The sequence below is a fragment of the Mya arenaria genome, chromosome 7 (genome assembly GCF_026914265.1).
Source record: "Mya arenaria isolate MELC-2E11 chromosome 7, ASM2691426v1".
Taxonomy (NCBI): domain Eukaryota; kingdom Metazoa; phylum Mollusca; class Bivalvia; order Myida; family Myidae; genus Mya; species Mya arenaria.
Genome location: NC_069128.1, coordinates 49,271,975 through 49,299,927, shown reverse-complemented (window position 1 = coordinate 49,299,927; position 27,953 = coordinate 49,271,975). Strand labels below are relative to the sequence as shown.

Here is a 27,953-nt window from a genome sequence, read left to right as displayed (position 1 = left end):
CTGTGCCTTTATTTATATAAGTTTTAGGCAGGATATAAAATGCAAAAAAAGAGAATACCTATTTTAAGATGATGAATACAGTTATTCAAATCATCAAATGGAAAAGTTAATATCAAATTATGGAAATGAAAATTGTGGGGAATGTATATAGTTTTGAATGACAGAAACCATGGCGGAATATGTGCTTGATTAATTACATCGCGCATAAAACAGTATATATAATGTCATATAAAATGATATTTCTGTGCATAGTGCGGATCATTTAATTTAAACGATGGAAGATTAACAACTCAGAATATTGCTGTCTTGATTGGACTTGTAAGACATGGATATTACGTTTTTAATACAGGTTTGTGTTTACTATTTGTTAAATAATTTATTATTGCTTAATTTAATGCCTCTTAAATACTTGAAATGGCTGTAACTGTCTTCGAATTAAATTGTCAGAGCAAACAAACTTGGTTACAAATTGTTTTTAGTTTTGTTTGACTGTGTTTGCCTTAAATCCTTCAGGGTATTTCTTATCAGATTTCACTGTCTTAGATCACATGTAAGGGTTGTATATTAGGTCTAAATGCTGTTTTGTCTGACAGGAGGATTTCAGGGCCTGAAACAGAGTCTAATGGTGGCTTGGCTTTTGGACTGTTGGGAGTATAATGTATCATTGAATTTTGCGTTATGGCATTCAAAGATGACTTCATAGAATAAGTGGTGTCATGAGTTGTATGCCTTCTACACTTATTGATATAATTTGTTATGGAGTTATTTCCCTTGATGTGGTAAAATTCCTTTTTGTTCACATTTAATCACCTTAACGCAAGAACTCAATAACTCCTTTCCATTTTCAGTTATATCATTTTTGCGTTAGGGTGACAATTTATAAATTGAATACATTGAAAAACATTTAAATACCATGGCATTCTCATTTATAATTTAAAATTAACCAGAATAATGTTTTTTGACAAATATATACAATTTGGATTAAAAACAGTGTTTTATTCTTCTTAGCTAGTGAATGCATGCCACATCCCTCTCAGTTTTTTCGTCTTCTTGCAGTTGTAAGAATTATGTGAGACAGTTCAAGTGGGTAATTATCCCGTACTTTCCTGCGGGAATCTTCAGGAATGGCAATTTTGTCTCTCAGCCTGTCATTTCTACACAAACAAGCGAACCCTCTGTCCGTCAAATCAAGTGCGCCTCAAACCCAAAATTGCTGTGTCATTTACTCCAAGATTGGTTCATTCCTCTGACAAATCAAGTGCAGCAATTTTAGGCTGAAAATTGCTGAGGTTTCAGATTAATTTTTTCGCTGAATTGACTAAAGAAGATGAAAAAAATAGATCTCTGGGCGATCAATCTAAATTAACTATTTTGTTTGACAAAATGATTGTCCTAGCTTTAATGATAGAAATTATTTTCCATGCGCTGAAGCTGTTATTATTAAGACCTCATATGGAATCTGTTGATTCATATGTTTCTGAGTGTTTCTGTGACACACATATTAGGTCTCCACTTTTAAACAGTATTTGCTTTTAAGTCTTAATTGTTTGAGAAAATCTCTGAATTCTTTTTCTTGTATCTTAATAATAACAATAATACCTATGTGTTTATTTATTTCTCATCTCAAGGTTAGTGTCAGCTGAAATTGTCTGCCAGCTTCAAATTGGAACATCTTTGGCTAATTATGATGTTTCCCTTGGGATAAAATTAATCCCCCCTGCCTTAATTGTGTTTGTTTATGGTTATTTGTTAAGAAGTTGGATTAAATTGCAAGAAATGAGCCGATATTTACTCAGAAATGTAACTCCTCTTCAATATGATTAACACATGTAGCACTTTTTTCTCACTGATTAATTTTGTTGTATGAATTATGTAAACTGTGTATGTTGTCTTCAAGGTATTTGAGATGAATTCCATATGTACAAGAAATTGATGAGCAATAACTGTTTGAGGCAATTTAATACAAAAATGAAGACTTCAATGATTTTGAGGGGAAATTTTTAACATGGATTCAAAAACTGTGTTTTTGTACTATTTTTCTTGCAGTAATTGACTCTTATATTTATAGTGTTGTGTAAAATGCATGATAGTGAATATTAATTTATTTAATTTTGTGCATTGTTTATTTAATATGAACAATGATGGAGCAGTATTGTATATTATGTCCACAGTGTGCTCGGGAAATGCATGGTGATAGATTCCAATTTGCAACATTAACGATTTAAAATTATGAAGAGTATTGAAGGGGCTGTACTCAGTATTATGAAATAGCGAAAAAAAAAGAAAATTGTTGAAAACTGACATAAACTAGGTATTGATGTGTACAATGCATTGAACTTACTAACTGAAGTACCAAATAGTTTACAATAATTTTATTTTTCGGAGTTTTTTCGTATTTTTCCATAAAAAAAGTTTACTAGGTATGTCTACCCAGTTGAATTCATTCCTAATGCGTGATTGGCTAGTCGATGTTATCACGTGCTATTACCAAGTAAGGTTTATAGCTTTAATATTCCATATATTTAGGGTAAGCCTTCGTAGCACAGTGGATAAAACACTGGACTGCAATTTTGGCGACAGTCTCAAACTCGATTTTTTTTTTACATTTTGGTATTTTTTTTACAATTATGATATCAAAGAGTAAAACATTTTATTAATTAATTGTCCTGAGATTCGTTACAGAAAAACACTTTTTTGGTGCCAATCTGGTGTTACAGTCCCTTTAATGACTTAATATAATACTAGCATTTCTTATAGCATCACCTAATAATGGGGTGAACTTACAAGGTTAAAATTCAAACCTTTAAAAGAAGTCTGTTTGAACCATGTGGAAAAGAGGAGTCATAATTGATAGACTTAGTTCCAATAAGTTGCATGTGCGGAACATAATACAGCCACGTGCTCTCTGTGATCTATGTGCACTCTTATACATCCCCAGGCAGCGGCCTTGGTGGAATGTGATTAAAAAAAATTGTAAAATTTTGAAATGTGGCTTTCTTATTCCAGCTGCCTGCCCACAATTATTTACCAAGAATTATTTTAGAATTCAAGGTTAATGGATTAAATTGGCAAGCATGCTGATTTTGCAGAGAACTTAAGAAAATTAAGTTTTAGACTTTTAAAATTCATATCAATGTGATAGAAAAATTGACAAATATATTTCAGAGTACATAATTGTATTAGGGTTGATGTTGAAGTATACATGCTCCACTGATAATTAATTTGAAATTATAATATGATTTTCTGAATTGAATTCGGAAAGTTTAATGAAAAACGATGACCTCATAAATTAATTAATAGGCATGGCTTATCACCGGCATGGCTCATCACCATTTTACTATGTCAGACCCCACATGTCCACATGCATACATGTTGTGAACATCTGCGGGCATTTACTTGTAATTAAGAGTGATTAAAGAACAATATTTGTCTTTAAAATGCACATTCCGATGAATGCTGTCATGTTGGCTACAAGGTTAATGAATTTTTGCAGATGTTTTAGGTTTTTTTTTATTCATGTGCAAAATGCTTACAATAATTTTTATGAGATCATCGTGGGGTTTCGTTTTTTTCCAGAAATGCCTGAATGAATCATGTTTTTGTTGTAATACTGTGAGTATGCTTTTGTTTGTTAGCAGAAAAAAAAAATGTGCAAAGGTTTTACGGTACATAAAGTATACTTTTAACAAAAGAAATCAGAATATTTTTCAATGCAAATGCTTATACATAATTATGAGGACCTGTGAGTCCTTGAATCATAACTTAAAACCGCAGTCTCACAGATTGAACGTTTTGACAACTTTTTTTTGTCTTGGAACGAGCCAATTTCAGTGAAAATCCATGGAAACTATAGTTATTTTATAAAAAACTGCTGGCAAAAAATTAGATCACAGATTTTTATATTTAAGTTCAAAAATTTATGTTTTTTGCATTAATATCTTAAACTGTTAGTAACGGTTTATTAGCCATAAAACATTAATTTTACAACGGAAATATGAAAATTTGCGATCTGATCTTTTGTCAGCATTCCTTTATCATTGGTTTGTAGATATTTACGCAAAAAATTGCTCAACTCCGGTACTGTTTGCCTACGAAAACCAACTTTCTCACTTTTATGAATAATTTTACCTCTAGAATGTATATTATTTGTTATCTGTGTGCAATTTGACTTCAAAGTTTTGACGGAATACAAAGTATTATTTTAATGATTTTTTTCTCCAAATAATTGAAAAAAAAAATCAACAGTAGTAAAAGTCAGCAATCAGAAATACATAAAAAAAATCCCCAATTTCCGTTGTAATATGTTTTTAGCCGGTATACTGATTAGTAAGATATCGCACCAAACTGACATTGAAACAATAAGAGGTATCTGTTGTTTTCATCAATGGTTGATTTGTCAGGAAAAATCACAGTGAACCCATTAACCCTAGCTACACTGCCTCCAAAATGTCCTGGAAACCAAGAAGTACGCCATTGTCAGCTCCTGATGAGTTTTTTTCTTTGCTGATGGGTTTTTAGTTGAATTGCACTGATAGAAAATTAAGCTTGGTTATAACATTAATGATATATTTTAAAGTAGAAATATTCATAAAAGAAAATTGGTTTGAGTAATCATGATAGTATCTTTTGACGTTGAACTCTGACTTGAGGCCTGGTATTTATATATTTATGTGAACATTTGTTCTCAAAAACAAATACGCTTTTTACAAAAATGCTCTTAAAATGCAAAAAAAAAGTGCTTAAAATCCAGAAAAAATGTACTTTTAACACAAAAAACTTGATCTTAAAGCACTATTTTAAAATGCGCTCCAGTGCATTTATGTGCTTTTAATGCCGAAAAACATGTGCCTAAGTGTATAATGTAATGCATTTAAGTGCATTTGAGAAGGGTATAGAGACAATAAAAAAAATTATGCATGTTTGGAAATGCAAATAACTCTTGCTTAAATGATTATTGAGTTATGCCCCTTTTTGACTAACAAAACAAGAACAGGCGAGCGTTGGCGTTAGTTTTAGGGCGCACTTGTTAATGTAAAAGTGAGGATGAAAATCGAAGAATTATTTTTCTCTGCCCTAAAAAATGAGTACACAAGTATTGATGAAAAAGTTTCTCCTGAATATGAAAAGTCCTGGACAGTTTTGACAAGAGCTTATAGGGAAGTGACAGGCTATGGATGATGTATTTCCTCTCTGACATATTAACCATGATTTAATTTAGCAGGCCTCTGTAAGAAATGTTTTGCTAGTTGCACTTAGCACAGGAATTGTATATCCTAATTAATAGCACACATTATTTAATACTTTTTGTTATAAACGACACTTTGTGTTTAGGGTCGTGCCTCCACCAATGGAATCACTGGACAGATTCAGATTTAATCATTTAGACGAGCTCTGACAACAAATTAGTAGATTGCAACTGCAAAATTTCTATTTTGGAACAAAAATAACCGCCAACTTTCCATGTAGGAACCAAAATAACCACTAAATTACCATGTAGGAATGAAAAAAAACAACGCCAAATTTCCTTGTAGGAATGAAAAAAAACAACGCCAAATTTCCTTGTAGGAAAGAAAATACCGCCAAATTTCCATTTAGGAAAGAAAATAACCGCCAAATTTCCATTTAGGAATGAAATTAACCGCCAAATTTACTTTTAGTCAGTGACTTACCTAATCAAGGGAAATAACTCCATAACTGTCAGTAACTGGATTTATTAAGTGAGAAGCATTAAGCAATACACACTCGCTAGTAAAGAGGCATTGGATAGGCATTTCTTGCTGAACACTAAGAAAGTTAGCATTTGATTTTGGTCTTCTCAATTATTAGTCGATGCTGCGCTGGCCTGACCTGCTGTCACTTAATCATTTAAATAAAGACGAAAAAGTCGGTCAAATTTCAAATCAAAAGGGATAACCATTATTGATAATCAAATAGAGAAATAATTGACCGTTTTTTTTGCATACTAAATATTGGTATAAAAAATTTATTTATGCTGATTTTAACATTTTCTTTGTATTATTGAAAAAATTTTTTTTTATTTTCATAGCAGTCCGACTTCGATAAATGCTGTTAATATATATATTCGAACAAAATATATGATGTACATGTATTTTATCATCACTCGGTTTTGGGTGTAAACTAATGAAATTTGATTTTTGATTGATGATTTTTTTACTATCGCCGATTTTCAAGGCGCCTATTATATTCCAATATTGTATCATCACTAGCTTATTGTGAAAATATTATTAAGTCATATAGCTTTGAGTCAATCTGTTGGAGTGTGAAGATCTCAGCTGGAGTAGCATTCAATAGCCACCTAAAAAATAGATTGAACTTAATTTTAACGGTATTATAGCTCAGAGTATTTTGATTGGACTGTAAATTCAATTGGCCAATAGACTGAATGGAATCACTTAAAGGCATGTCGAAGGATAAACATAAGAACTATATTGAATTCCGTCCCTGGTCTCGGAAATATTTGTTAAGATCAGTCGATCTCAAAAAATCATCAGGGAATTGAAACATTTTGAAAATTAAATATTTATTTTTTTAAAAATGCAGCTGCGGGCGCATGACATGTTAGAGAAATCTGCATGAGGTAGATAATACATCAAGTATCATACTGACACAGAGGGGTTATTGTGGATTTGTATTTGATGATAGATACAAGGTGGAACTTTTGTTTTAGCCTATTCAATCCACCAGGAATTTCCAAGAACATTATTGGAGATATTGTTTTTCCCTGGAAGTATGGGAGACTGGATTTTGGGATGTGAGAGGAATGAAAATATGGAGGGTTTACTGTTTAGAATACAGCGTGCTATATTTTCCTGGGGTGTTTTTTCCTGGATTGCTCATTTGTCCTAATGGTGTTTATGTGATGTGATTTTTTTGTTAATTTTTTTGCATAAGCATTTGGGAATTCAATGTCTAGTTGATAGTGAGGATGCATGCTGTTTGATTGAGAAAGGTATTACCTTACTATTATCATGATAAAATTAATATTTTTTTCAACAATGTAATAGTTATTTTATGAGTATATGTTTTGGTAAATCAATTATGGGTAATAATGTAATTAATAAAATGCTAGCTAAGCTAGGTTCTAAATGTCCTGCCTAAAGTTTGTGAAGTGTTAAATTATTTACGGGGTCCTGATTACTCCTAAAAGGATTTCAGATGAGTTGTGGACCCTGATAAAAAAAAAATCACATTTTCGCAGAACACAGATTTTACACATCAATTGAAAACTTATAAGGGAAAAATATATACTTGAGTTTGAAAAAAATAATTTCACATCAATTATTGAACATATTTATTTTAATACTGTCGAAATAATACTTAAAATGGCATTCTTTGTCATAGTGCCAATAAAAGAGCACAGGATAATGGATATATTTTATGTGATCATCAGACGTTGTGAACAGACCACAACCTAAAATCTCGCCCCCCCCCCCCCCCTCCCCCCCCCCCCAAAAAAAGCTTAATAAGTAAGCATAATTCATTCACAAAATTTTACATTTGAAGAAGGTCTAAGCTGTTACATCCTGTTCAGTAACATGGAGCATAAATGAAAGCTTAGAGCTTGGAAGCTGATCAGAGACTTTTGGATCGCCCCTCCCCCTCCTCACATACCCCCTCCAATATCCTCAAACATATGAATGGTTATTTCACTGCTCCCCTCATATCTTTTCAGAAGGAGCATCTCTCCCGGGAGCTAGAGCATGAAAGAATGTTGCGCGTGGAGGCGGAGCGGAGGCTGAGGGATGTGACAAGGGAAAGCGAGTCCTGCCACGCGCGCCTTGAATCCCTGCAGACTGACTTTCTCAAGTAAGTAAACCGAGTTTCTTACTCAATCTTTCCTGAAAGAGCTTTTGCAATGGCTATGCCATATACTTAGAATTTCATGAGGTTGTGGGTTCGATCCCCACAAGGGGTATTTTCTCATAGCCACACAAAATGGACACTGCTACTAGTTTCTCAGTCACCCAGGAATTAGACTCAACTGTGATCATCAAGCTTAAAGAAATCAGTATAAGCTATAAACTAGTGTAGCGGCTTATTTGCTTGTAACGGCCGGCTGTGTTTACTGTTGCCTATTTCTTTGGTCTGTGATTCGATTGGAAGTGTTCTGTTTGTAATCACTGCTCGATCTGAGATAGATTGTCATTTCCCATAAATGATTGCGCAGTTAGGAACATTTAGCCTTCGAGATGGAGCGATTATCTCTTGTTACATCAAATTGTGCCTCTCGATAATCGCAAATTGCTTTTCCCATATAAAAAAAAAACTCTTCAGATGGGTAAATAAAGTTACTCAATTATTCAATTTCGTAATAGATTTTTCGCGGAAAAAAAGTAATTAAGATAACGAAATGATATTTAAAGATCTGTAGGCTTTAAGGGCACTTCAGCGGAAATTTCCTTTGACAAAGTTGTGTTCTTAAGCATAGATTCTTTCCCTGGAAGTACAAGTGTCCCATTTCTTTGACGGGGGAAAAAATCATCAACAAGAAAATGCTTTCAAATTGTTGATGTGGTATAGTCATTACAAGTCTCATTTCCCATTGAAAAAAGCTCATTTTATTGGTCTGTGGTCCAATAAAATACAAAGGTAATCATCTTCCGTATGATCGCAACATAAATAACCATGTTTTTGACATGGTATTGTTCCCTATGTGTGTTATTTGATACTATCGGTTAATTGTATTTGGTGTTTGTAGTTTTTTTACTGTCAGTTTTCAATTGATTACTGTCCATTAAACAATAACCTTGCGGTCAAAACATTATCAGCATGTATTATGGATTAACTGATGGTGATTATGAGGTCTGTTTTTTACTGTGGAGACTTAAATTGCTCCTAAATATAGTTCATGGAAGTGAACTTTATGGTCACAAATAACAAGTTGAAAAAGTGATAATATTACAACTTGTTGTGGTGATCATTTGACCTAAATGTCCATTCAATCATTGTATATTGACCACAAGTCCTCATGGAAATGTTCACCAATAACCTTAACCGAATTCGGGAGGCTGACAATGATGACAGATCACTGGACTGTCCACACGGAGACTGAGATGGAAAGAGAAATTTTGTTACGCGAATAGTGTCCTTTGTAGTACTGTATTTACTTACATTTACATTGAAGAATTGAGAATAAAAGGGAAATAGAGAAATGTTTTTTTCTGATATATTGGTGAATGACATGATGATATTGTATTTACTTACATGATAATAGATTGAGAAAAGAAAGAAAGATGGAGAAATGTTCTCCCGAGAGGGTGGCCTTATCGATATTGTATTTACTTACATTATTGTAAAATAGCACGTGGTACAATAGATAACTTTGATGGAGGCCAATCTTGCCTAGTACAGCAAATGTGGCCTTCTTAATGTATTTCTTATATTCAGTTGAAGAATTTTTTTTTTTTGGGGGGGGGGGGTATTTTAATTGGCTCTAACTTGATTATGTGGCAATTCAGATAAGTCAAAGTAAAAATGTTGTCAATAAGGAATTGTGATATGTGTATTGTCATTTGTGTCAAGCAAAAAACTTGAATGCTTTAACACGAAAACAATTCAGGAAATTGATATGAAACTTGGTACATCTTATCCCAATCAGAGTTTGCAATATGAGTAGTATAAGTCTCACCTATGTAGATATATTATAGGATGAGTTACGGTCCCTTATTAATTAAGCAAATGTAGGAGGTTACATTGGCACCCTCAGGTGACTGCATAGTATTGTTGTGTATTGCATCCAATTGTGGGCCTTAATTTTTGGCAGGCTACACATTTCAAATATATACAAAATATTATTTCCTTTGTTGACTTATTGATACCAATCGGTTCGGGTTCTACCATTTGTTAATAAATGTTGTCATTATGTTTTGTTTGCATTACCAAACAACAATAAACAATTTACTTACTTAGTCTTGGGTTACTGCACTTAGCAAACCCACGAAAATTAATTGATACTGTTTTAAAACTTTGAGGTAAAGTTTGGAAATGCATCTAAGAAAGAATGCCTTCCTCCAAAAAAAATGTAACTTGCACTATGAGGTCATTCTCTAGGAAAGATGTACCCATTTTATTCTGGAATTTTGAATTTGTGTACATTCTTTTACTATTGTTACCCGGATATCATAACGAATTCAATTTGCACAGTTTAAGAGGGGATGTGCCCCCCCCCCAAGAGACTGTTGAGTTTGACTATGGACTTGTCAGAGACTCCCTTGAATCATTGCAAGCAAGCCCAAGACCAATCCCTGGAGGATCAAGAAGCTTGCAGTGTTCTCTTGTTCCAGTATTTAGTATTTCTCAGGGATTTTGCTGTATCATAAAGCCTGCCGGATGCACACTTGCAGACTGCACACTTGTCGATATGACAGATATTATTGATAATGATAAATTCAGAAGCATGCATCAAAGAGATGGTTTCCATTAATCAGTTGCTTCTTTATGAAATTAGCTTGATTATCTTGAATGTTTCTATCTATAACTCCTTATTAGGCCAATTAGGGTTCAGAACAAATTAGGGGTTTCTCTGCTCTGTGGAGGGGTTTAAGTTAATTAGGGGCTTATTTGATGATAATGAAAGAGAATTTGTTGCAATTATTTGCATTCTTATAAAGGAACAGTACATGTGTGCAAGTGATTGTATTAGGAGGTCTGATTAAAAGGGAAAAAATAAGGCCTAAAAAGCGACTTCAGGTTTGTTGGGTTACGCCACACGGCGCCTGTCTATGAAATAGGTGCCGTACCTTAGTGTTTTACAGTCCCTTGTGTGCGCTTTATTATATGTAGCTAAAATAGCCTTATTGTAACTGATAAATACTGATATACTAATTGCTTTAAAGCCATTACATAATAATGACAATAATGTTCTTATATAAAGCATCATAAAAAAAGAAAGAAAAGGCTACACTCTACTTGACAAGATGTAACTCTAACCACCCATAATTTGTTTTGGCTTGAGGTTTTGTCATTGCTCAATTTCAAGTATGAATAGTTTTTCATGACAGTATAATTATCTTAATTTTTTTGTGCAATGAATGCCGTCAATGTCCTATTAAATAAGAAGCACTTTTTCCCATTCATCAGACTTCCTAAAATCCGATAAATTCGATAATCAGTCATTTATCATAAATACCAAATACAAACTACCCTTGTTACAATTACTCATAGCTGAGACAGTTATAATAAGCAGAGATGAAACCCACTGACCAATCACAGTGATCAATTTACATAACAGCGGCTTTATACAAAAAAACTGGTTTGTAAATAAAAAAATTCATACAGTTCCACTGAACAGTTTGCTTCAATATATCAATACACAAAATTCCGCAGGAATGAAAAAAAATTCGCACTGTAATATCAGGTGGTGTGTAACCTAAATTATGTGATATGGCATGATGTCTGTGAGTGCCCTGAGCATGTACGCTATAACCAAATGGTGCTGATGTTTTTTTTTAGTTAAGGTTAGCATTGTTCAAGTCGCAGAATTGGAAAATAAAACCATGAAAAGAGTACTGCTCATTTATTGGGACCTGCGCTAGCTTTTAATAGGACATTTACGGTACATTTCTCATCTGTTTTCAGCAAGTCTGTCTTCCTTACGATCTTTATTCTAATTGTTTGCATTAATCGAGGACAAATGATGTGTGCCTTTAGGGACCTGGGCTTCTAAGAGGACATTTACGGTACTTTTCTCATCTTCTTCAACAAGTCTGTCTTCTTTATGATCTTCATACTTCAACTTGTATGCATCAATCTAATGCATATGATGTGTCCCTTTAGAATTCATTGACCCTGAAATATTGCAGCTTCTTTGCTGGGTTTCATCAAATCTTGTTAACATATACTGCAGAAATAATGACTGTGAGAAAATCGAAAATAATCATTTCTCATTCCCATGCCTTTAGCATTTCTTTGAAGTTTCATTTCAATAAGGCCAGACACAATGATTTTTAACTCATCTTTTTGTCGGAATAAAAAAAGTCAGGGAATTGTGATACCCTGTTGGGAATAACATGAACTATTCATGAACTTATTTCATTAACTTATTTCATGAACTATTCATGATCTTAGTTCATGAACTAATCATGAATGACAATTTGGAAAAATCAAGTTCATGAACTAAGTCGGAGTTCATGAACTTTCAAGTGGCATTTCATCAACTTGATTTTGTCTATCGCTCTGACTTCGATTAATTTTGAATTATGGCCCCTGTTTGTTAAATGAAAAAGAGTGGGCCAGTGGTCTGATTTTACTTTAGCAGTTATAGATAAAAACAACAACATGTGGGATTTTTAATTTTATAGGCTGCTTTTCTGATTTCCTTGCCAAGAATTCTGTCATGAGGGAAGCTAGAGTAAGAACCTTTACATTATTTTTCATGAGGTCTAATCACAAGTTAATTCTATTTTAAGATAATTGTGGCTCTAATTGATATGTTTAAGACCTACATATTTAATTCTTTATTAATTCGTATGAAACAAAACACAAACTATTAATCATAATTATGAACATGAATTATTGTACCAGACACTTATTGAACTATTAAGGCTGAACAAATTAAATTTTAGGTTTATAAGCATCAAAATGCTCTTACAAAAATATTTTGTTATTAATGTTAAAACTGGGTAGGCTGTTATGATTGATGAAGTTTTAATATTTCAGGCCTGTTAGAGATATGTTACTGCAAGATCTGGTTTAAATCTACAGGAGAGAATTCCTGTAGAACATTCCAAGGTGTATGATTGACAAAATACATTTGATATATCTTTAGCTGTATATATATGCATTTAAATAAAGGTGAAAAAGGCAATTCCAGAGCATGCAATAAATTGACGATATAAATGTGTCTCTGATGTATTTAACTTGAAGTGTGAATATAACAAGTTTTTGTGAACAGCTTTTGTTAAAATGACATTGGTATAAACAATTAAATTTTTAGAGATAAAATTTTAACTACTTAAATACTAAATGATGCATTTAGTGAAAATATTAATTGCTGATAACAAGATTGTAACCATGTATTTAATACCTGAAAACACAAAAATATTAAATGATTGGTGAGTGCTAAAAGATTTACGGTGATCTACTGTACTCTCATGAGGTAGAAATACCATGTTTTCTGCACCTTTCTTTCAAATTAAACTCGGTATCCTTCATAAGAACCATTGTTTTCAACATTTATTCATCCTTTACAATATACCAAACAATTGTATTAATTATGATAAATCTTATTTGGGAGTTAGAGTGCAGCTTTAACTTTCATCAAAAATAAACGCATAGTCACTGCAGCTGCAATGCAGGAAAGTTAAGCAGTGAAAACAAAGCTGGTATAAATCCCATGAACAATGGAAAACTGCTAACATTGGTTTTAAAAAAGCATCATTAAGAAATGTGATTTGTCAATACAACGTTCCCTTGAAATGTATTGATTTTGATAATATTCCCATTAACAAGATACAGGTTTTGTTTCTTAAATATTTGGATTTTTTTTCTTTGATTAATTTTGATACAGTATTGTCATGGACAAGTCATGATCAGAGAATAGTTATGTGAAGTTATAGCACATGACTTGCAATCTGGGGGTGCCGTGTTCAACCTATATACTGGTTGTGTTTGACCTACAGACAGGTTGTGTTTGACCTACCGACTGGTCATGTTTGACCTACAGACAGGTTGTGTTTCACTTACAGACTGGTTGTGTTTGACTTACAGACAGGTTGTGTTGGACCTACAGACTCGTTGTGATTGACTTACAGACTGGTTATGTTTGACCTATCGACTGGTCATGTTTGACCTACAGACTGGTTGTGTTTGACCAACAGACTTGTTGTGTTTGACCTACCAACTGGTTGTGTTTGACCTACCAACTGGTCATGTTTGACCTACAGACTGGTTGTGTTCGACCTACAGACTGGTCGTATTTTATCTACAGACTGGTCGTGTTTGATCTACAGACTGGTTGTTTTCAACCTACAGACTGGTCGTGTTCAACCTACAGACTGGTCGTGTTTGATCTACAGACTGGTCATGTTCAACCTACAGACTTGTTGTGTTCGACCTACAGACTGGTCGTATTTGATCTACAGACTGGTCATGTTTGTTCTACAGACTGGTTGTGTTCAACCTACAGACTGGTTGTGTTGGACCTACAGACTGGTTGTGATTGTCTTACTGACTGGTTGTGTTTGACCTATCGACTGGTCATGTTTGACCTACAGACTGGTTGTGTTTGACCAACAGACTTGTTGTGTTTGACCTACCAACTGGTTGTGTTTGACCTACCAACTGGTCATGTTTGAACTACAGACTGGTTGTGTTCGACCTATAGACTGGTCGTAATTGATGTACAGACTGGTCGGGTTTGATCTACAGACTGATTGTGTTCAACCTACAGACTGGTCGTGTTTGATCTACAGACTGGTGGTGTTCAACCTACAGACTGGTTGTGTTCCACAGACTGGTAATAGACTTTTCTGAGTCTGAAATACTTTATTCTTTGAAAATCATCTTCATTTTTGAGACAAAACAAAACTAGGATTTCGTCCAAAGATCATTAATTCTCTCTTATTAGTGTTCATTTGGTTCAGAAGATTTAACAATCATTTTCCAATTATTTAACATATTTTTCATTGTTTTTTACCAAAAAATCTCGGGTTTTAGCCATCTTTTTAATCCTCCTATTGTGTTAAATAAACACTTTATCATTCGCTTCCTCGGCAGTATTAAATCTGACAAAACAGAGTTATTTTCACTGCCAATTTGTCAAAGCCAATCCAGAATTCCTCACTGTGTAATAACCCAGGTCTGAGGGTCTTAACTTTCCTAACATTTTTTCTATGTTTTCCAGATAAAAATGTTACAAATTCTCCTCATTTGTCAACAACTATGAAATATTCCTGGCATCACCTGAGCTTTTTGTCTAGGCTTATCAGCCATTGCATTAGAAATGGCGTCAGAAATTACTTTTCTTAGATTAGATAGAATTAAGATTAAATTCATGTCAATTATCGCTGATATTAGTGAGAAAATTCATGAGGTGTTACAACGTATGCTGGTCATTATGAGTAACTGAAAAGGATTTTGTTTAGATAAACTCCTATTTTTACTTTATAATTTGAAAGCAAAGTTGTATGAACATCATATCATGTCTCTTGTTAACATTAGCAATTCTAGAAACGATCCGTTTCTGTTACTCTTGAGATTGCAATACGTAGGGTAAGGTACGGACTTATAATAATTATGCTATATTAAGATTGTCTTAAACCTGCAAGCACAAAAAGAAGTTGTGTTTTCTTATTCTTTTACACACTCAAACCTGCAAGCACAAAAAGAAGTTGTGTTTTCTTATTCTTTTACACACTCCTACACACAGCTAGGGGAAAGAAGGTTGAAAATTCAGCTCTCTATATGCCTAGCTTTCAAATATCTTTCAAATAATTCTGTTCTCCCAGAGTCAATTTCTTACCACTGTATGCAAGAATGTTCCCAAAGTTGATTCACTGTTAATTTTAGTCAGCTACATTAGCTTGATCTGCTGTTGGGATATACTTACTGTAGATAAAGTGAGCTTAATACCAGATGGTACCAAGAAATAGTTAGATGACATGAATTAAAATCTTAATGATTGAGAATGGGTGGAGTGAGCTTAGCCAACAAGCCCTTCTTAATCATTAAGATTTTAATTCAGGGAATCTAATTGACATAGAATACAACCTCATTGATTGACACATTGTCAACGCAAAATCTGACGCAGGGACCTTTAAACACCCGCGAAAGTTGAAACTCTTAATGGTAAGTCTAGAAATTAAAGATTGCCTATCTGCAATTTCATTGGCTGTAAATGTAGGTCGTATTCTTAGCTTCATTTTAACATACATTTTGCTACCTGCAGGCTTTTAAAATTACCCCTTAGTTTTTGTTCAAATGGCAGTCATGACAATGGTGAACATTGGTTTGCTCCTGAAACAAGTCTGTGGTTTTCAGAAACACTTATTTCATGTGTAACGAGCTCATGTCCATGTCCGTCATTGCTGGGTAAACATCCTTCCTCCATGTTAATTGTGTGTTCTGATCCAACTATGATAAAGCATATTGCTCCTTATTTTTTGTGACGCTTGACTTCAACATGTTCCCGTCATCCGCTGATGAACTCTTTGCCAACCTTTGCTTGTCATTAGCAATAACAATCAAACACTTTTGCTAGGTTTTTGTTGATGATCAAGGTTGTTGTAAATGTGCTCTGTGGATGTGCTCATAAATTCTTGCAAAGTTTGCTTCTGTTTATGCTGTATATCAAAAATAAAAACATGTCATTTATGTAGTGGTAAAGCTCTTGAAGATGAGTACCATTTATTTATTTTTGTCAGTTATTATATATTGAAGGTGGTAATGTGGTCTTATTCTGTTATTGATGGTGGCATTTATGTAATGGTAATGGTGTTGAAGCTGAATACCACTTCATATCTGGAGAATTTATTGGGAAAAGTGGTTTGCCTCCTTGATGGACCATTAACCATGATGGATATATTGTTGCAATTCTTGTTATGAATGCAACATGCTTGCTTTGATTTTGATTGGCATGTGGTTTCATCTTTAGTAATACCTGTGTTGTAATATGTAGCCTCCTCAGCAAAAACAGACTTCTAAGTGGATTATTGTGCAAAAATAGGCTGTAAAAACAAGTGGGTTAATAAAGAAATAATAAACAAAGAAGACATAGCAGGTTGTTTATAATTCAATAAGCTTGCCGATTTCTGCATGTGATGTTGTCTTAATCCGTGGCCTCTTCAGCTAGGAGTTCCTTTAGCTTGTAGATGTGGTAGATTTTAACAACAGTCTATATTTCAAGGTTACACTGCACTTAATTCTGACTACCACTGCCTGTTTGGAATGATCTAGCTGCTGTTCAAATTAAGTCCCTTATTTGGCCTATCAATGAAAAGTAGCAGTAAGAAGAAAAAGATGTAAGTTAGCAAAGTACCATTACTAACTTTTGGTATAATTGAAAGGCCTTACCTTTTCTTATATCTCTTTGTACAGTAGAGAAGCCTCAACTCTTTGTATATCGGAGAAGCCTCAACTCTTTGTATATCGGAGAGGCCTTAACTCTTTGTATATCGGAGAAGCCTCAACTCTTTGTATATCGGAGAGGCCTTAACTCTTTGTATATCGGAGAAGCCTCAACTCTTTGTATATCGGAGAGGCCTTAACTCTTTGTATATCGGAGAGGCCTTACAACTCTATGTATATTGGATAGTCTATTCCTCTTCTTATAATGGAGTGGCCTAGTTCTTTGTATAATAAAGAGGGCTTACCTCTTCATATACTGAAAAGGGCTTAGCTCCTCCTATAATGGATTATATGTATACTCGAGAGGCCTTACCTCATTGTATACTGGAGATGTCTTACCTCTTTGTATACATGAGAGGCATTACCTCATGCATACTAGAAGGCCTTACCTCTCCGTATACTGGAGATGCCTTTTCTCTTTGTATACTGGAGAGGCCTTACCTTTTTGTATACTGGAGATGCTGTACCTTTTTGTGTTTTGGAGATGCCTTACTTCTTTGTATACTGGTGAGGCCTAGCTCTTTGTATACTGGAGAGGCCTAGCTCTTTGTATATACTGGAGAGGCCTAGCTCTTTGTATACTGGAGAGGCCTAGCTCTTTGTATATACTGGAGAGGCCTAGCTCTTTGTATATACTGGTGAGGCCTAGCTCTTTGTATACTGGAGAGGCCTAGCTCTTTGTATATACTGGTGAGGTCTAGCTCTTTGTATACTGGAGAGGCCTAGCTCTTTGTATATACTGGTGAGGTCTAGCTCTTTGTATACTGGAGAGGCCCAGCTCTTTGTATATACTGGTGAGGCCTAGCTCTTTGTGTTTTGGAGATGCCTTACTTCTTTGTATACTGGTGAGGCCTAGCTCTTTGTATAATGGAGACGCCTAGCTCTTTGTATATACTGGTGAGGTCTAGCTCTTTGTATACTGGAGAGGCCTAGCTCTTTGTATATACTGGTGAGGTCTAGCTCTTTGTATACTGGAGAGGCCTAGCTCTTTGTATATACTGGAGAGGCCTAGCTCTTTGTATAATGGAGACGCCTAGCTCTTTGTAAAATGGAGATGCCTAGCTCTTTATATAATGGAGAGGCCTAGCTCTTTGTATAATGGAGAGGCCTTACCTCTTCATATACTAGAAAGGGCTTACCTCTTCCTATAATTTATTATTGGCCTAGCTTTTTGGATACTGGAAAGGCCTTACCTATTTGTATAGTGCAGAGGCCTTACCTCTGTGGACAAAAATTATACTATAGAGGCCTTTCCTCATCATATAACATGGAGTAACCTTAATTACCATTTTGTATAATGGAGAGGACGTACCGCTCCCTAAAATAGAGAGGCCTATAGCTCTTTGTATAAGGGAGAGACGGAATTGTCCACCTTATATATGAACTTCATTTGCCCTGCACAAAACAATTTTATCAATTATTTCTTTCCTTTGTAACAAAGTCAGCTCATGAAATGTAGTTCAGACCAATTAATGTACTTGCCGTTAAATCAGAAAATGAAATAAATCTTTGTTAAGTTGTCAGTGGGCCATGTTGGTACAAAAGTATAAAACCTTTAGTAATGATCGGTAGCAGGTATAATTAATTATGAAAACAAATTAGATAAGTATATCAGACTCTAAATTCATGAGTGCAAAAATATTAATAATCTTTGTGATACCGGTTGTGTTTGTTTGAGGCATGACTAAGAGTCTTGATTTAGTTCATCATTGTGAAAAGAAATTAAGACAGCATTTAAGGAAAATTGTTCCTTGGTTTGGCATACACTCCATCTATCTCTTTTTTGAAATTTAATTATAAAGGAGCATGAAAATGTTATCTCTTGCACTCGATTGGAATTGAGTATTTTAGACGTACCAGTAGCATGTTTGAAGTGTTTTATGCTCGTAAAAGCAGCACCAGGTTCTGATGTATGGGGGAAATAACGGGCCATGGAATAAAATCGGCATAAAACTTACTCTGGCATGGTCAGAGAAGGGTTCAAAATAGCCATTCACCAGTGATAAGGAAAATATATGGGGTAGGTTATAAGTCGAAAATCTACATTCTGAGGGCTCTGTGTCAGATGGGTGTATCTTTTGCTAATTTTATATGGCTGTACAGTCTGTCTTTCGCCGAGTCAACAATTCATGGAGCATTTATGGAGTTCTAAATACTCATATGCTGGGTTATTTTCATGTATGATTAATTTAGGACTAAACATTTTCGAGTGCTTACAAAGTTGAAGGTCTCAGGATATAGCTGCAGATCTTGTGTGATAATCAGACAACAGAGGAAGATTTGTGAATCTCATGGTTAATCTGGTTTGAAAATATGATAAATTACAAGATTGAAAGATAAATTTCAATGGATTTGCTGAGTTTCTTTATCTACCACTTCCTGTGCTGCAATTTCTGCTAGACTGTCAGAAACCTAGGTTAGATTAGCAATGCAATGGTTTCATTTGATTACCATCTTTATACTAATAATACATCTTGGTTTGATACCATCTTTATACTAATAATACATTTTGGTTCGGCCATATTAATACATATAAAGACATTTTGGTTGGTACCATATTTATATTAACAATACATTTTACCGATGTTGGTTCTACCAACTTTATACTAATAATACATTTTGTTTAATACCATCATTACACTAATAATATATTTTGGTTCTACCATATTTATACTAATAATACATTTGATACCACCTTTATGCTAATTATACAATTTGGTTCTACCAACTTAATACTAATGAAACACATTTTGGTTGATACCATACTTTTTAATTATATTAATAATACATATACGTTCTGCCATATTTATACTAATAATACATTTTAACTGGACCATTAGTACTTAGTCAATAGTCATATATTGTTGGTGCAAGACATCTTAACTTTTTTTTCCTCAAAAAGCTTTGATAATTTCATAGTTTGTTTGGTTTTTTTTGAGCATATCTTTTATTGCTGATCTTGATGTACTTATGTTTCAATGCGAATATCTTTATTTTTAATTTTGATAATATACCCTAGCTTGAAAAGTAAAGGTATTTATGTGTGGCCTCTGTTAGAGAACATTAGTACTTGTTTCCACTAAATGAACTAATTCATTATCCATATTAGCTCATGAACATCCTTTGTTAATATTTATAGACACTTTAAGAAGGCTATTTTTAATTTAAAATTAAGATGGGTAGATCTAGTGGTATTGTTGTGTACACCTTTCAACAAGGAGATTGTTGTAAGGTTCCAGCTTCACGGAGGCTGGGATCGGTTTCTTGATTGGCCTCTCTAAATAATTGACACTGATACTTGTGTCCACTGAAGAAACAACTCTAGAAGAAATTGTGTTACTTACAGCTTTCTTCGCAATCAAGCTCAAATAAATACTTTTTGTATTGTACTTTACAGAATGGAGGGCCAGGTTCGGGAGATGGTACAGTACAAGACAAAGATAGACCAACTAAAGCAAGAAAAGTCCAGCCTCAACACAACTTATGAGGTAAGATAATTATAGTTGAGTTGTAGTATGTGATGCAAAAAGCACTCTTTAAACAAAATATATCACTAATAGCACTTTTTGTTAGTAAGACTATGTGATAAAAACTTTGTTTAAAGGAATTCTATCAATAGACTAAGTACTAAGGTTTCTTTCCAGGAAAAAGATTTGAGAATGATTATTATAGCATATAGTTCCTTACAAGTAGAGCTAAGATAAGATAGTATAAGTGGGTTAGCTCTTTGGTCATATCTTAATTAAACATGCATTGAAAGAGTTAAACTTAAATTTATTTCAGGCAAATGTGGAGAAGTTTAAAGGCCACATAACAGAGCTTGAGCGAGAAAACATGGTTCTACTAAATGAAGTGAAAAAGCTTGAATCCCAGGTAATGATGACAATTGAAACACAAACCTAAGTCTACAAAAATAAAATGCATTGTCTAAAATTTTTAATTTATTGAAAAAGTTCTGAAAATATTTTTTGGCAAGCAAAAGTCACATAGGGGTATGTTAAAGTATGACCAGTCAATGTGGAGAGCTATTGGGAAGGAAGTTATTTATCCTTTGTAAACCTATAAGGGGGGATATATTGCTGTTTAAAAACATACGGTGTTATTTCCAGATGAGCAGTAAGCCAGGAGGCCAAGACCGATACCGTCTGTTGATGGAGCGTCTCCGTATGATCGAGGGAGAGAACTCTTCCCTGGTCCTGGAGAACGAAGAACAGCGTGGGCAGTACGAGAAATGTCTGGATGAGATTGCTAACCAGGTGGGTGGGGTGGATATTTTATTAATCTATCATAAAATGTAGTGGTAAATTTATCTTTGCATAAAATATTTAAAGTTAATAAAAATAAATAAGATACATAACTGTTAAACAACGGCTAACAGACTCATAATTTTGATTAAAATTCAGGTGTTGTTTAAGACATGACTTTGTAAGGAATTATACCATAGAAGTTTGATTGTTCAGAAATTAAAACTCATTTGTGTTATCTCAATTATCACCAGTTAACTTATCCAAAGATAGATTAGACTAGCATTCATTGCAACACATCATATTAAAAAAAAAACATTACAAAAACGTTTTAATGAGATTATAACTCCATTTCACCCAACTAATAATCTGTTATATAATGTAGTGGTAAATTTGTCTTTGCATAAAATATTAAAATGTTTAGTGGAATAAACAAAAGGTGCAATTAAAAAATGCCTATGTTACTCAGAATATTGATTGAAATTCAGGAGTGGTTAAAACATGACTTTGTACTGTAAAGGAATAATTTCATAGAAGTTTGATTGTTTAAAAAATTAAACTCATAATTTTATTGGTGTTATCTCAATTATAACCAGTTTATTTATGCAGATAAGGCTATCATTCTTTACAACACATTATATTTAAAAAAAAACGCTTCAAAAAAGCGTTTTAATGAGATTATAGCTCCATTTCACCCTTCGTAACCTCTATATTAGGTTGTGCAGGCACTGCTGGCTCAGAAGATGTTACGTGAGGAGTGTATCAAGCTTCAGGACCATGTACAAGAGTTGGAGGTCCACAACAGACACCTCTATATGGCCTACACTAACCGTGGTTCTCAGGTACAAACCAAGATCTAACAAACTTACCAAACTGTTATGTGCATCTGGTGGGGTGGGGATCAATTCAGTGACCGAAAAACACTCCTTACACCACAGACAAACATTCTACCCCATGTTTGAAAGCTAGCTGCTCAAAGTGCCACTGTATATGAACTACCTGGTTCCAGATTTACATTTGAGTCCATATATGTGTTGGCTATGAAAAATTGAAAATGAAAGGATGTTTAATCACTCTTGCTAAAATATATGAAGATTAATCTCCCTTGTTGCATTGAGTTCAAAATGATGTGCCCAATAACATGCTTTAATAGGTAATCTTCTTTAAATGAATTAATAACACTTTGAATGATAATAAATATATCCAGTGGTCGAAATAAGCACAAGCCTGCAAGCCCTGCACTGGTAAAATGCTTTCTGAGCTTGCTCAAATTTTGGGTTTAATACAGCAGGGCTTATTCATATATGTAATGTCAAGAAGTAGTATATATGAAATCAGGCTTATTCATCCAAGATTTATTTTGATGACTGTATATCCAGTACAAATGTGATTTTTAAGCAATCCCTCTATTTTCCAAAGGTAGACAACCATGATTACATTTAATGAACACTCTCTCACAGTTCCCTCCCCTGTCTGTTTTCAGGATGGAGGGGCTTACATGCATGGCAGCATTGACTCTCTGCACAGCATGTTCAGTGAACAGGTAGGATACCTTACTTTCATCTTGAGGTTTATTGAATTGGAGAGTAAGAGTGGTCTAGAGTTAGCAGTCCGTGGCCTGCCCAAAAGGTCATGGGTTTTGGCCCCATTGGGAACTGTTTTATGGCCCCTGAAATATGACAACAGTTTCTACCCAAAAAATACCCATGATGCACATGTTATTCAAGTCTGCGTGTAACTGTTTTCACAATGAAGCTTTAAATAAGTTGGTATCGACTAAGGGCTATTCCAATAAAACACATGATCCCCGGGGTGTGAGGCAATTTTTTTTAGTATATGGGTGGGTGTCTTTTTTCGCGGATTTGGACCTCAAAAGGGTAAATTTGCTTCTACAAGGGGTTGGCATAATTTAAAAGTTCCTTCCCCCAGGGGTTTATATGTTTAAATGGATTATCCCTAATCTATCTCACTTTAATATCCAATTCATTATTAATTGATGCATGATTCTAGCCATCTATATAAGTTTATGTTAAATAGTTAGCAAGTATTACTTTCTTAAGAACAGATCAAGATCTTCTAAGTTGAAATATTGCTCTTGAAACAAAAAAATATAACTATGTTAAAGTATAGATATTTTATAAACAAAATAATCTGTGTTTCATGACAATGACCATGTGTCCAACATTTTAGACAACAGATGTTGCTGGTGGCCCACAGATGTCCTCCCCGCCACCATGGTTACGTGAGCGGTTGCCAGGCGATAGAAGAAGCCTTATTTCATTCTCGGGTAGCGTGACCTCCACACCTGAAAACGAGCTAGAGAGCCTTGCCGACCACCGATACCACTGTAGAACGGAGATAGAGACGGAATTCCCAGCAACACCATCCAGCCCGAAGTCTAAGCATGTCAGCATCATGGAGAGGAAAAATGAAACGAAACGAAGTTCATCCACATCATCTTTATTGCCAACGAAAATCGGACCAAATAGACAACGAACTAGATCTACCTCATCTTTACACCGAGCACGTGGCTTGTCTGTAGGTCATACACAGAACGAGTCACAAGATTCAGGCATAACACCTCAGGCATCATCAGCATCACCCAGTCTGTCATCACACTCAGACATACTTCAATTAAACAAATCTAGCACACAATTACCTGGATTTGCAAGAAGTGTATCAGTGCCTTCCAGCCAGCAGTCACAGCAATCAGACATCAGCCATATCACTCAGGGCAACCAGTCATCCGTCATGTCCACATCTTCATCGTCATCGTCGTCTTCGTCCACTTCTAGAATACCAGTAATTCCATGTGCCAGATCCAAGGAGGATCTTCAATTGAGGCGCAATTCCCTGAAGGCTGAATACAGTATTAGACTGGGGAGTCAGTCCCCCGCACATAGGAATTCTCCCTCTCCAAAACCAGGGGCCTCCCAGTCACAAACTAATATCCCAAGTGCTAAACCGTCCTCATTGCGGCCTCCAAGCCAAGGTCACAGGTCAACAGGGAAAGGTCAAGGTCAGGATCACCCAAGGTCGCCATCCTTGAGCTCAGGAAGGTCACATTCAGCAGGGTCAAGGATTCCTTCAGTTTCTGGGAAACAAACAAAAGTGATAGGTAAAGATGGGTCTAATAAAGTGAAACCAGGCTTGGAAGGTAGCAAAACTTTTGGCAGTGTCTCAAAATATGGGTCAGAGGGTAATAAATCATCCACAGGCCCTGTGAGTAAGCTTGTGCCTCCCAAGTCCCCCTCTTTGAGACATTCAGGCATTAAAACTACATTGAAAACTGACACTGGGCAAATAAAAAGTGTTAAGAAAACATCCGAAAGTGCTAAATCTAAGTCTTCTCAGAGTGCTAATGTTTCGAATGCTTCGCCGCACTCGAACTTAAAAACAGTATATTCGATCAGTACAGTGTCAAGTTCAAGAGTATTGGAAAGTAGGAATTTGGACGTCTCAGAGCCAGTATTACCAGCGCGGGGACATAAACCAGTCGGTAATTTCCCGATAATGGGGCTTACAACACTTAGCCATACCAGTCCTAAGTCGGAGGAAAGTCCTTTGAAGATTTATGCAAATGTTTCTCAAGTGCCAGTTAGCTTTTCTAGTGGATCTGTGAGTAGGAGTAGTGACAAAATCAGTGAATCTACAAGCAATAATGTTATAACTAGTACTACACCAAGTCTTTCAAACTCGGATAAATCAGTAACTGTTAAGTCTGGTGAAAGTCAGAATGCAGGCACCTATAAAAATGCTGGATATTTCTATGATTACAGTGATGAAGATAGTGACTGTCACGTAACAAGGAGAGTGTCAAAGGATTTAAGCATTGCTTCTAGTGTCTCCTTGGAAGAACTGTTGGATAAAACCCTTGAAAACATGACTACTCCGAACAGTGAGTTCAGCTCAGGGTACCTTATGTTTAACTCGACTCAGACTCTTGAAGATTCTTCACCTGTGTGTGCTGCTATTAGTGAAAAACTGATTCGAAACAATGACAGTTCACGGTTCTCGGGTAAACTTCCAAGTAGTGAGCAAGTTATCACTGTAGCTAATGTTAATCAGGAATATGTTGTTGAACACAGACATGATGCTATTGTCAATACCAGGTTGACTGGTAAGCCAGATATCGTGAAAGACACTGAAAATAGTGAACAAAGAAATCTACAGAAGTCAATGCCCATTTCTGAAATACCTGGATCATCTATGCCTGGTTACAGGGCAAAACGACCCAAGTCTCTAATTCTCGGTGCTAAAGAGAAGAAATTTCTGTATTGTGAGTATGGGTCGTCATCAAGCCCTGACTCTTCTGAAGGGGAAAATTGGACTTGTAAATTTTCTTATGCAAAAAATGCAAAGGAGCAGGTTATAAAGACTAAAGTGGCTCAATCTGTGAAAAGTGGTGAAGCTAAAGTGATTGAGTCACCGCATTATGCTAGTATTCAGTCAAAAGATTCTAGTGGAGATAAGCAGAAAACAGTTGATAAAACTGGGAGTTCAGGAATTGCTAAACCCAGTGGGCTGAAGAAGCCATCCAAAATCCCCCCACCAGTTGCCAGTAAGCCAGCTCAAAGAAAATCATCCATACCTAAAGCTGATCATGAAATCACAAGACCGAAGTCAGTAGAGATTTGTGTCAATACCGCTTTATCCGTCACAAGAACAGAACCTTTATTTGTCGATGGTCTGAATATAAAAGACATTGCTAAAGCCGAGTCAGAACGGTCATTAAATAGAAAGTCAAAATCGGAAAATACTGATATAACATCTAATTCAACCTTTGAAGAGATTAAGGTTGAGAGATCTGGGAGTAAAGATGATGGTTATTCAACTATGTCTAGTGACATACAGCCTGAACATTTGGAGAAATACTCTGACGCTTTTGAAAGTTCCACAAACAGTAACGATGCTCGGAACTCTAATTTAAGTCTTAGTTCTCAAAATTCATACTCAAGCGAAGACAGACTGAGTGGTCATGGTTCTTTGGGCAGAGTGAAAGCTATGAAACTAAAGTTTGAGCTGGATAATCATAAATCTGACACAGAAAAATCACCCACTAAATCTCCACCACCTTCACCAGCAAAATCGCTTCTTAAGTCGCCAAAATCTGTCTCTGAAAAAGTCAAAGCCAATATAAGTAACGACAGTAACCAAGGTGATAAAATACAAAGTAAGATGGTTCCAGTCACTAGTAAGCTTCCAAAGCCAAAATCTGGAATACCGTGCCCAAAGGAAACTGGACAAACCAATATGAAAACTAAATGTGCTATACCTGTGCCAAAGTCGAAACCAAATGTTTTGAAAAGTGAAAAGCCATCTCATAAAGTAGAAATTCAGATACCAGTAAAAGTTGACTTACCAGTTAAAGATATTGTTTCAGATCAAGTTGTTCAGAGAAAAAGTTTTCCTATAACAAATCCTAACTACATAACAAGCAGCCCAGTTCGTCCATCTGCTGATGAGCCCAGCCTAAACGCCAGGCTTTCCCCAATCACACCGAATATCCCACCACCACATATTATCCAACAATCCCAAGTGCCGACCACATCCTTTACAGACCAGTTTAACCAGTTAAGTTGTTTTGAGAAGATTGAGTTCTTAAAGGACAGCTATGACAGTAACAGTTCTCTATCTGACCGAGGGTCAGACCTAACCTCTCTTCATATCTCTGAAGACAACATACTGTCAGATATACCGGAGGAAAAAGATGGCTATGAAAGTTCTGTTGGGATAAAAAGTGAGAACACATCCTTCTCAAGTATTCCAACTTTAACCTGTGTAAAAAAGCCTCCCCAGCCATCTCCTGGTGCCCAGCATCATTCTAGTTCACACCATGCAAGCAGGGCCACATTCTCAACCACACTCAAACGCCATTGGTCCTCTTGTGAGGGTTTGGTCAGGGCTGCAGTGAACAGCGATTACGAGAAACAAAAATCTGCAAAGCACAATGCAGACTATGAAGAGCTTTATGGCGGATGTCTAAATATAGAAACACTGTTAGAGCGGTGTTCCTCCGAGTCTGACTTATATACGAGGGGTGATAAGCCAGCGGTGACGTTGTTGCCACAGTTACGGTCACCAGGGATGATACAGGTTGACGAGATAGCAGTAGAAGAGCGGGTACAGGCCATTCTCAAGTTCTGCGTTCTTAGACAGGTGAGTGAAGCTTTTTAATTCATCTAAAATTCTGTTAACAAAGTAACTTCTAGCAAAGTTGACTTTATACCTGGCTAGTGCTTGTCTTTTGTGTACTTGTAAAATGTGTATAATGTCTGGGGTAATAGTGTAATAGCGGTAAATGGCTTAGTGGTGACATGGTTTAGTGTTATAATGGTGGGTTATGATTGGTTTAGAGGTGTTATGGTTTAGTGTAGCTGTGGGTGAATTGGTGTACGGTTGAGTTTAGAAGTGTAATGGTTTAGTTGTGTTATGACAGGGTAAGTGGTGGAATTGTTGAATGGTGTAATGGTTTAGTGGTGTAATGGTTTAGTGATGCTATGGTTAGATTGTGTAGTCAGGGTTAGCTGTGTACTGCATAGTTTAGTGATGTTATGAATAAGTTGTGTTATGTCAGGGTTACTGGTGTAATGGTTAAGTGGTGTACTCATTTAGAGTTGTAAT

At 35.3% G+C, this 27,953-nt stretch overlaps 1 protein-coding gene across 5 annotated transcripts in view; it reads left to right on the top strand.

The window, feature by feature from the left end:
• LOC128240846 (mucin-4-like) overlaps positions 1 to 27,953 on the top strand; it is a 95,219-nt gene that overhangs the window by 60,966 nt on the left and 6,300 nt on the right. For 4 of the 5 annotated variants that reach the window (XM_052957775.1, XM_052957776.1, XM_052957779.1 and 1 more), the window contains 7 exons: positions 7,694 to 7,827; positions 20,483 to 20,573; positions 20,869 to 20,958; positions 21,195 to 21,341; positions 22,046 to 22,171; positions 22,813 to 22,872; positions 23,520 to 27,488. In XM_052957775.1, the coding sequence (XP_052813735.1) occupies positions 7,694 to 7,827; positions 20,483 to 20,573; positions 20,869 to 20,958; positions 21,195 to 21,341; positions 22,046 to 22,171; positions 22,813 to 22,872; positions 23,520 to 27,488 (4,617 nt within the window). Of the gene's footprint in view, positions 1 to 178; positions 350 to 7,693; positions 7,828 to 20,482; positions 20,574 to 20,868; positions 20,959 to 21,194; positions 21,342 to 22,045; positions 22,172 to 22,812; positions 22,873 to 23,519; positions 27,489 to 27,953 lie in introns of those variants that run through there. The other variant, XM_052957778.1, reaches the window with a different exon arrangement.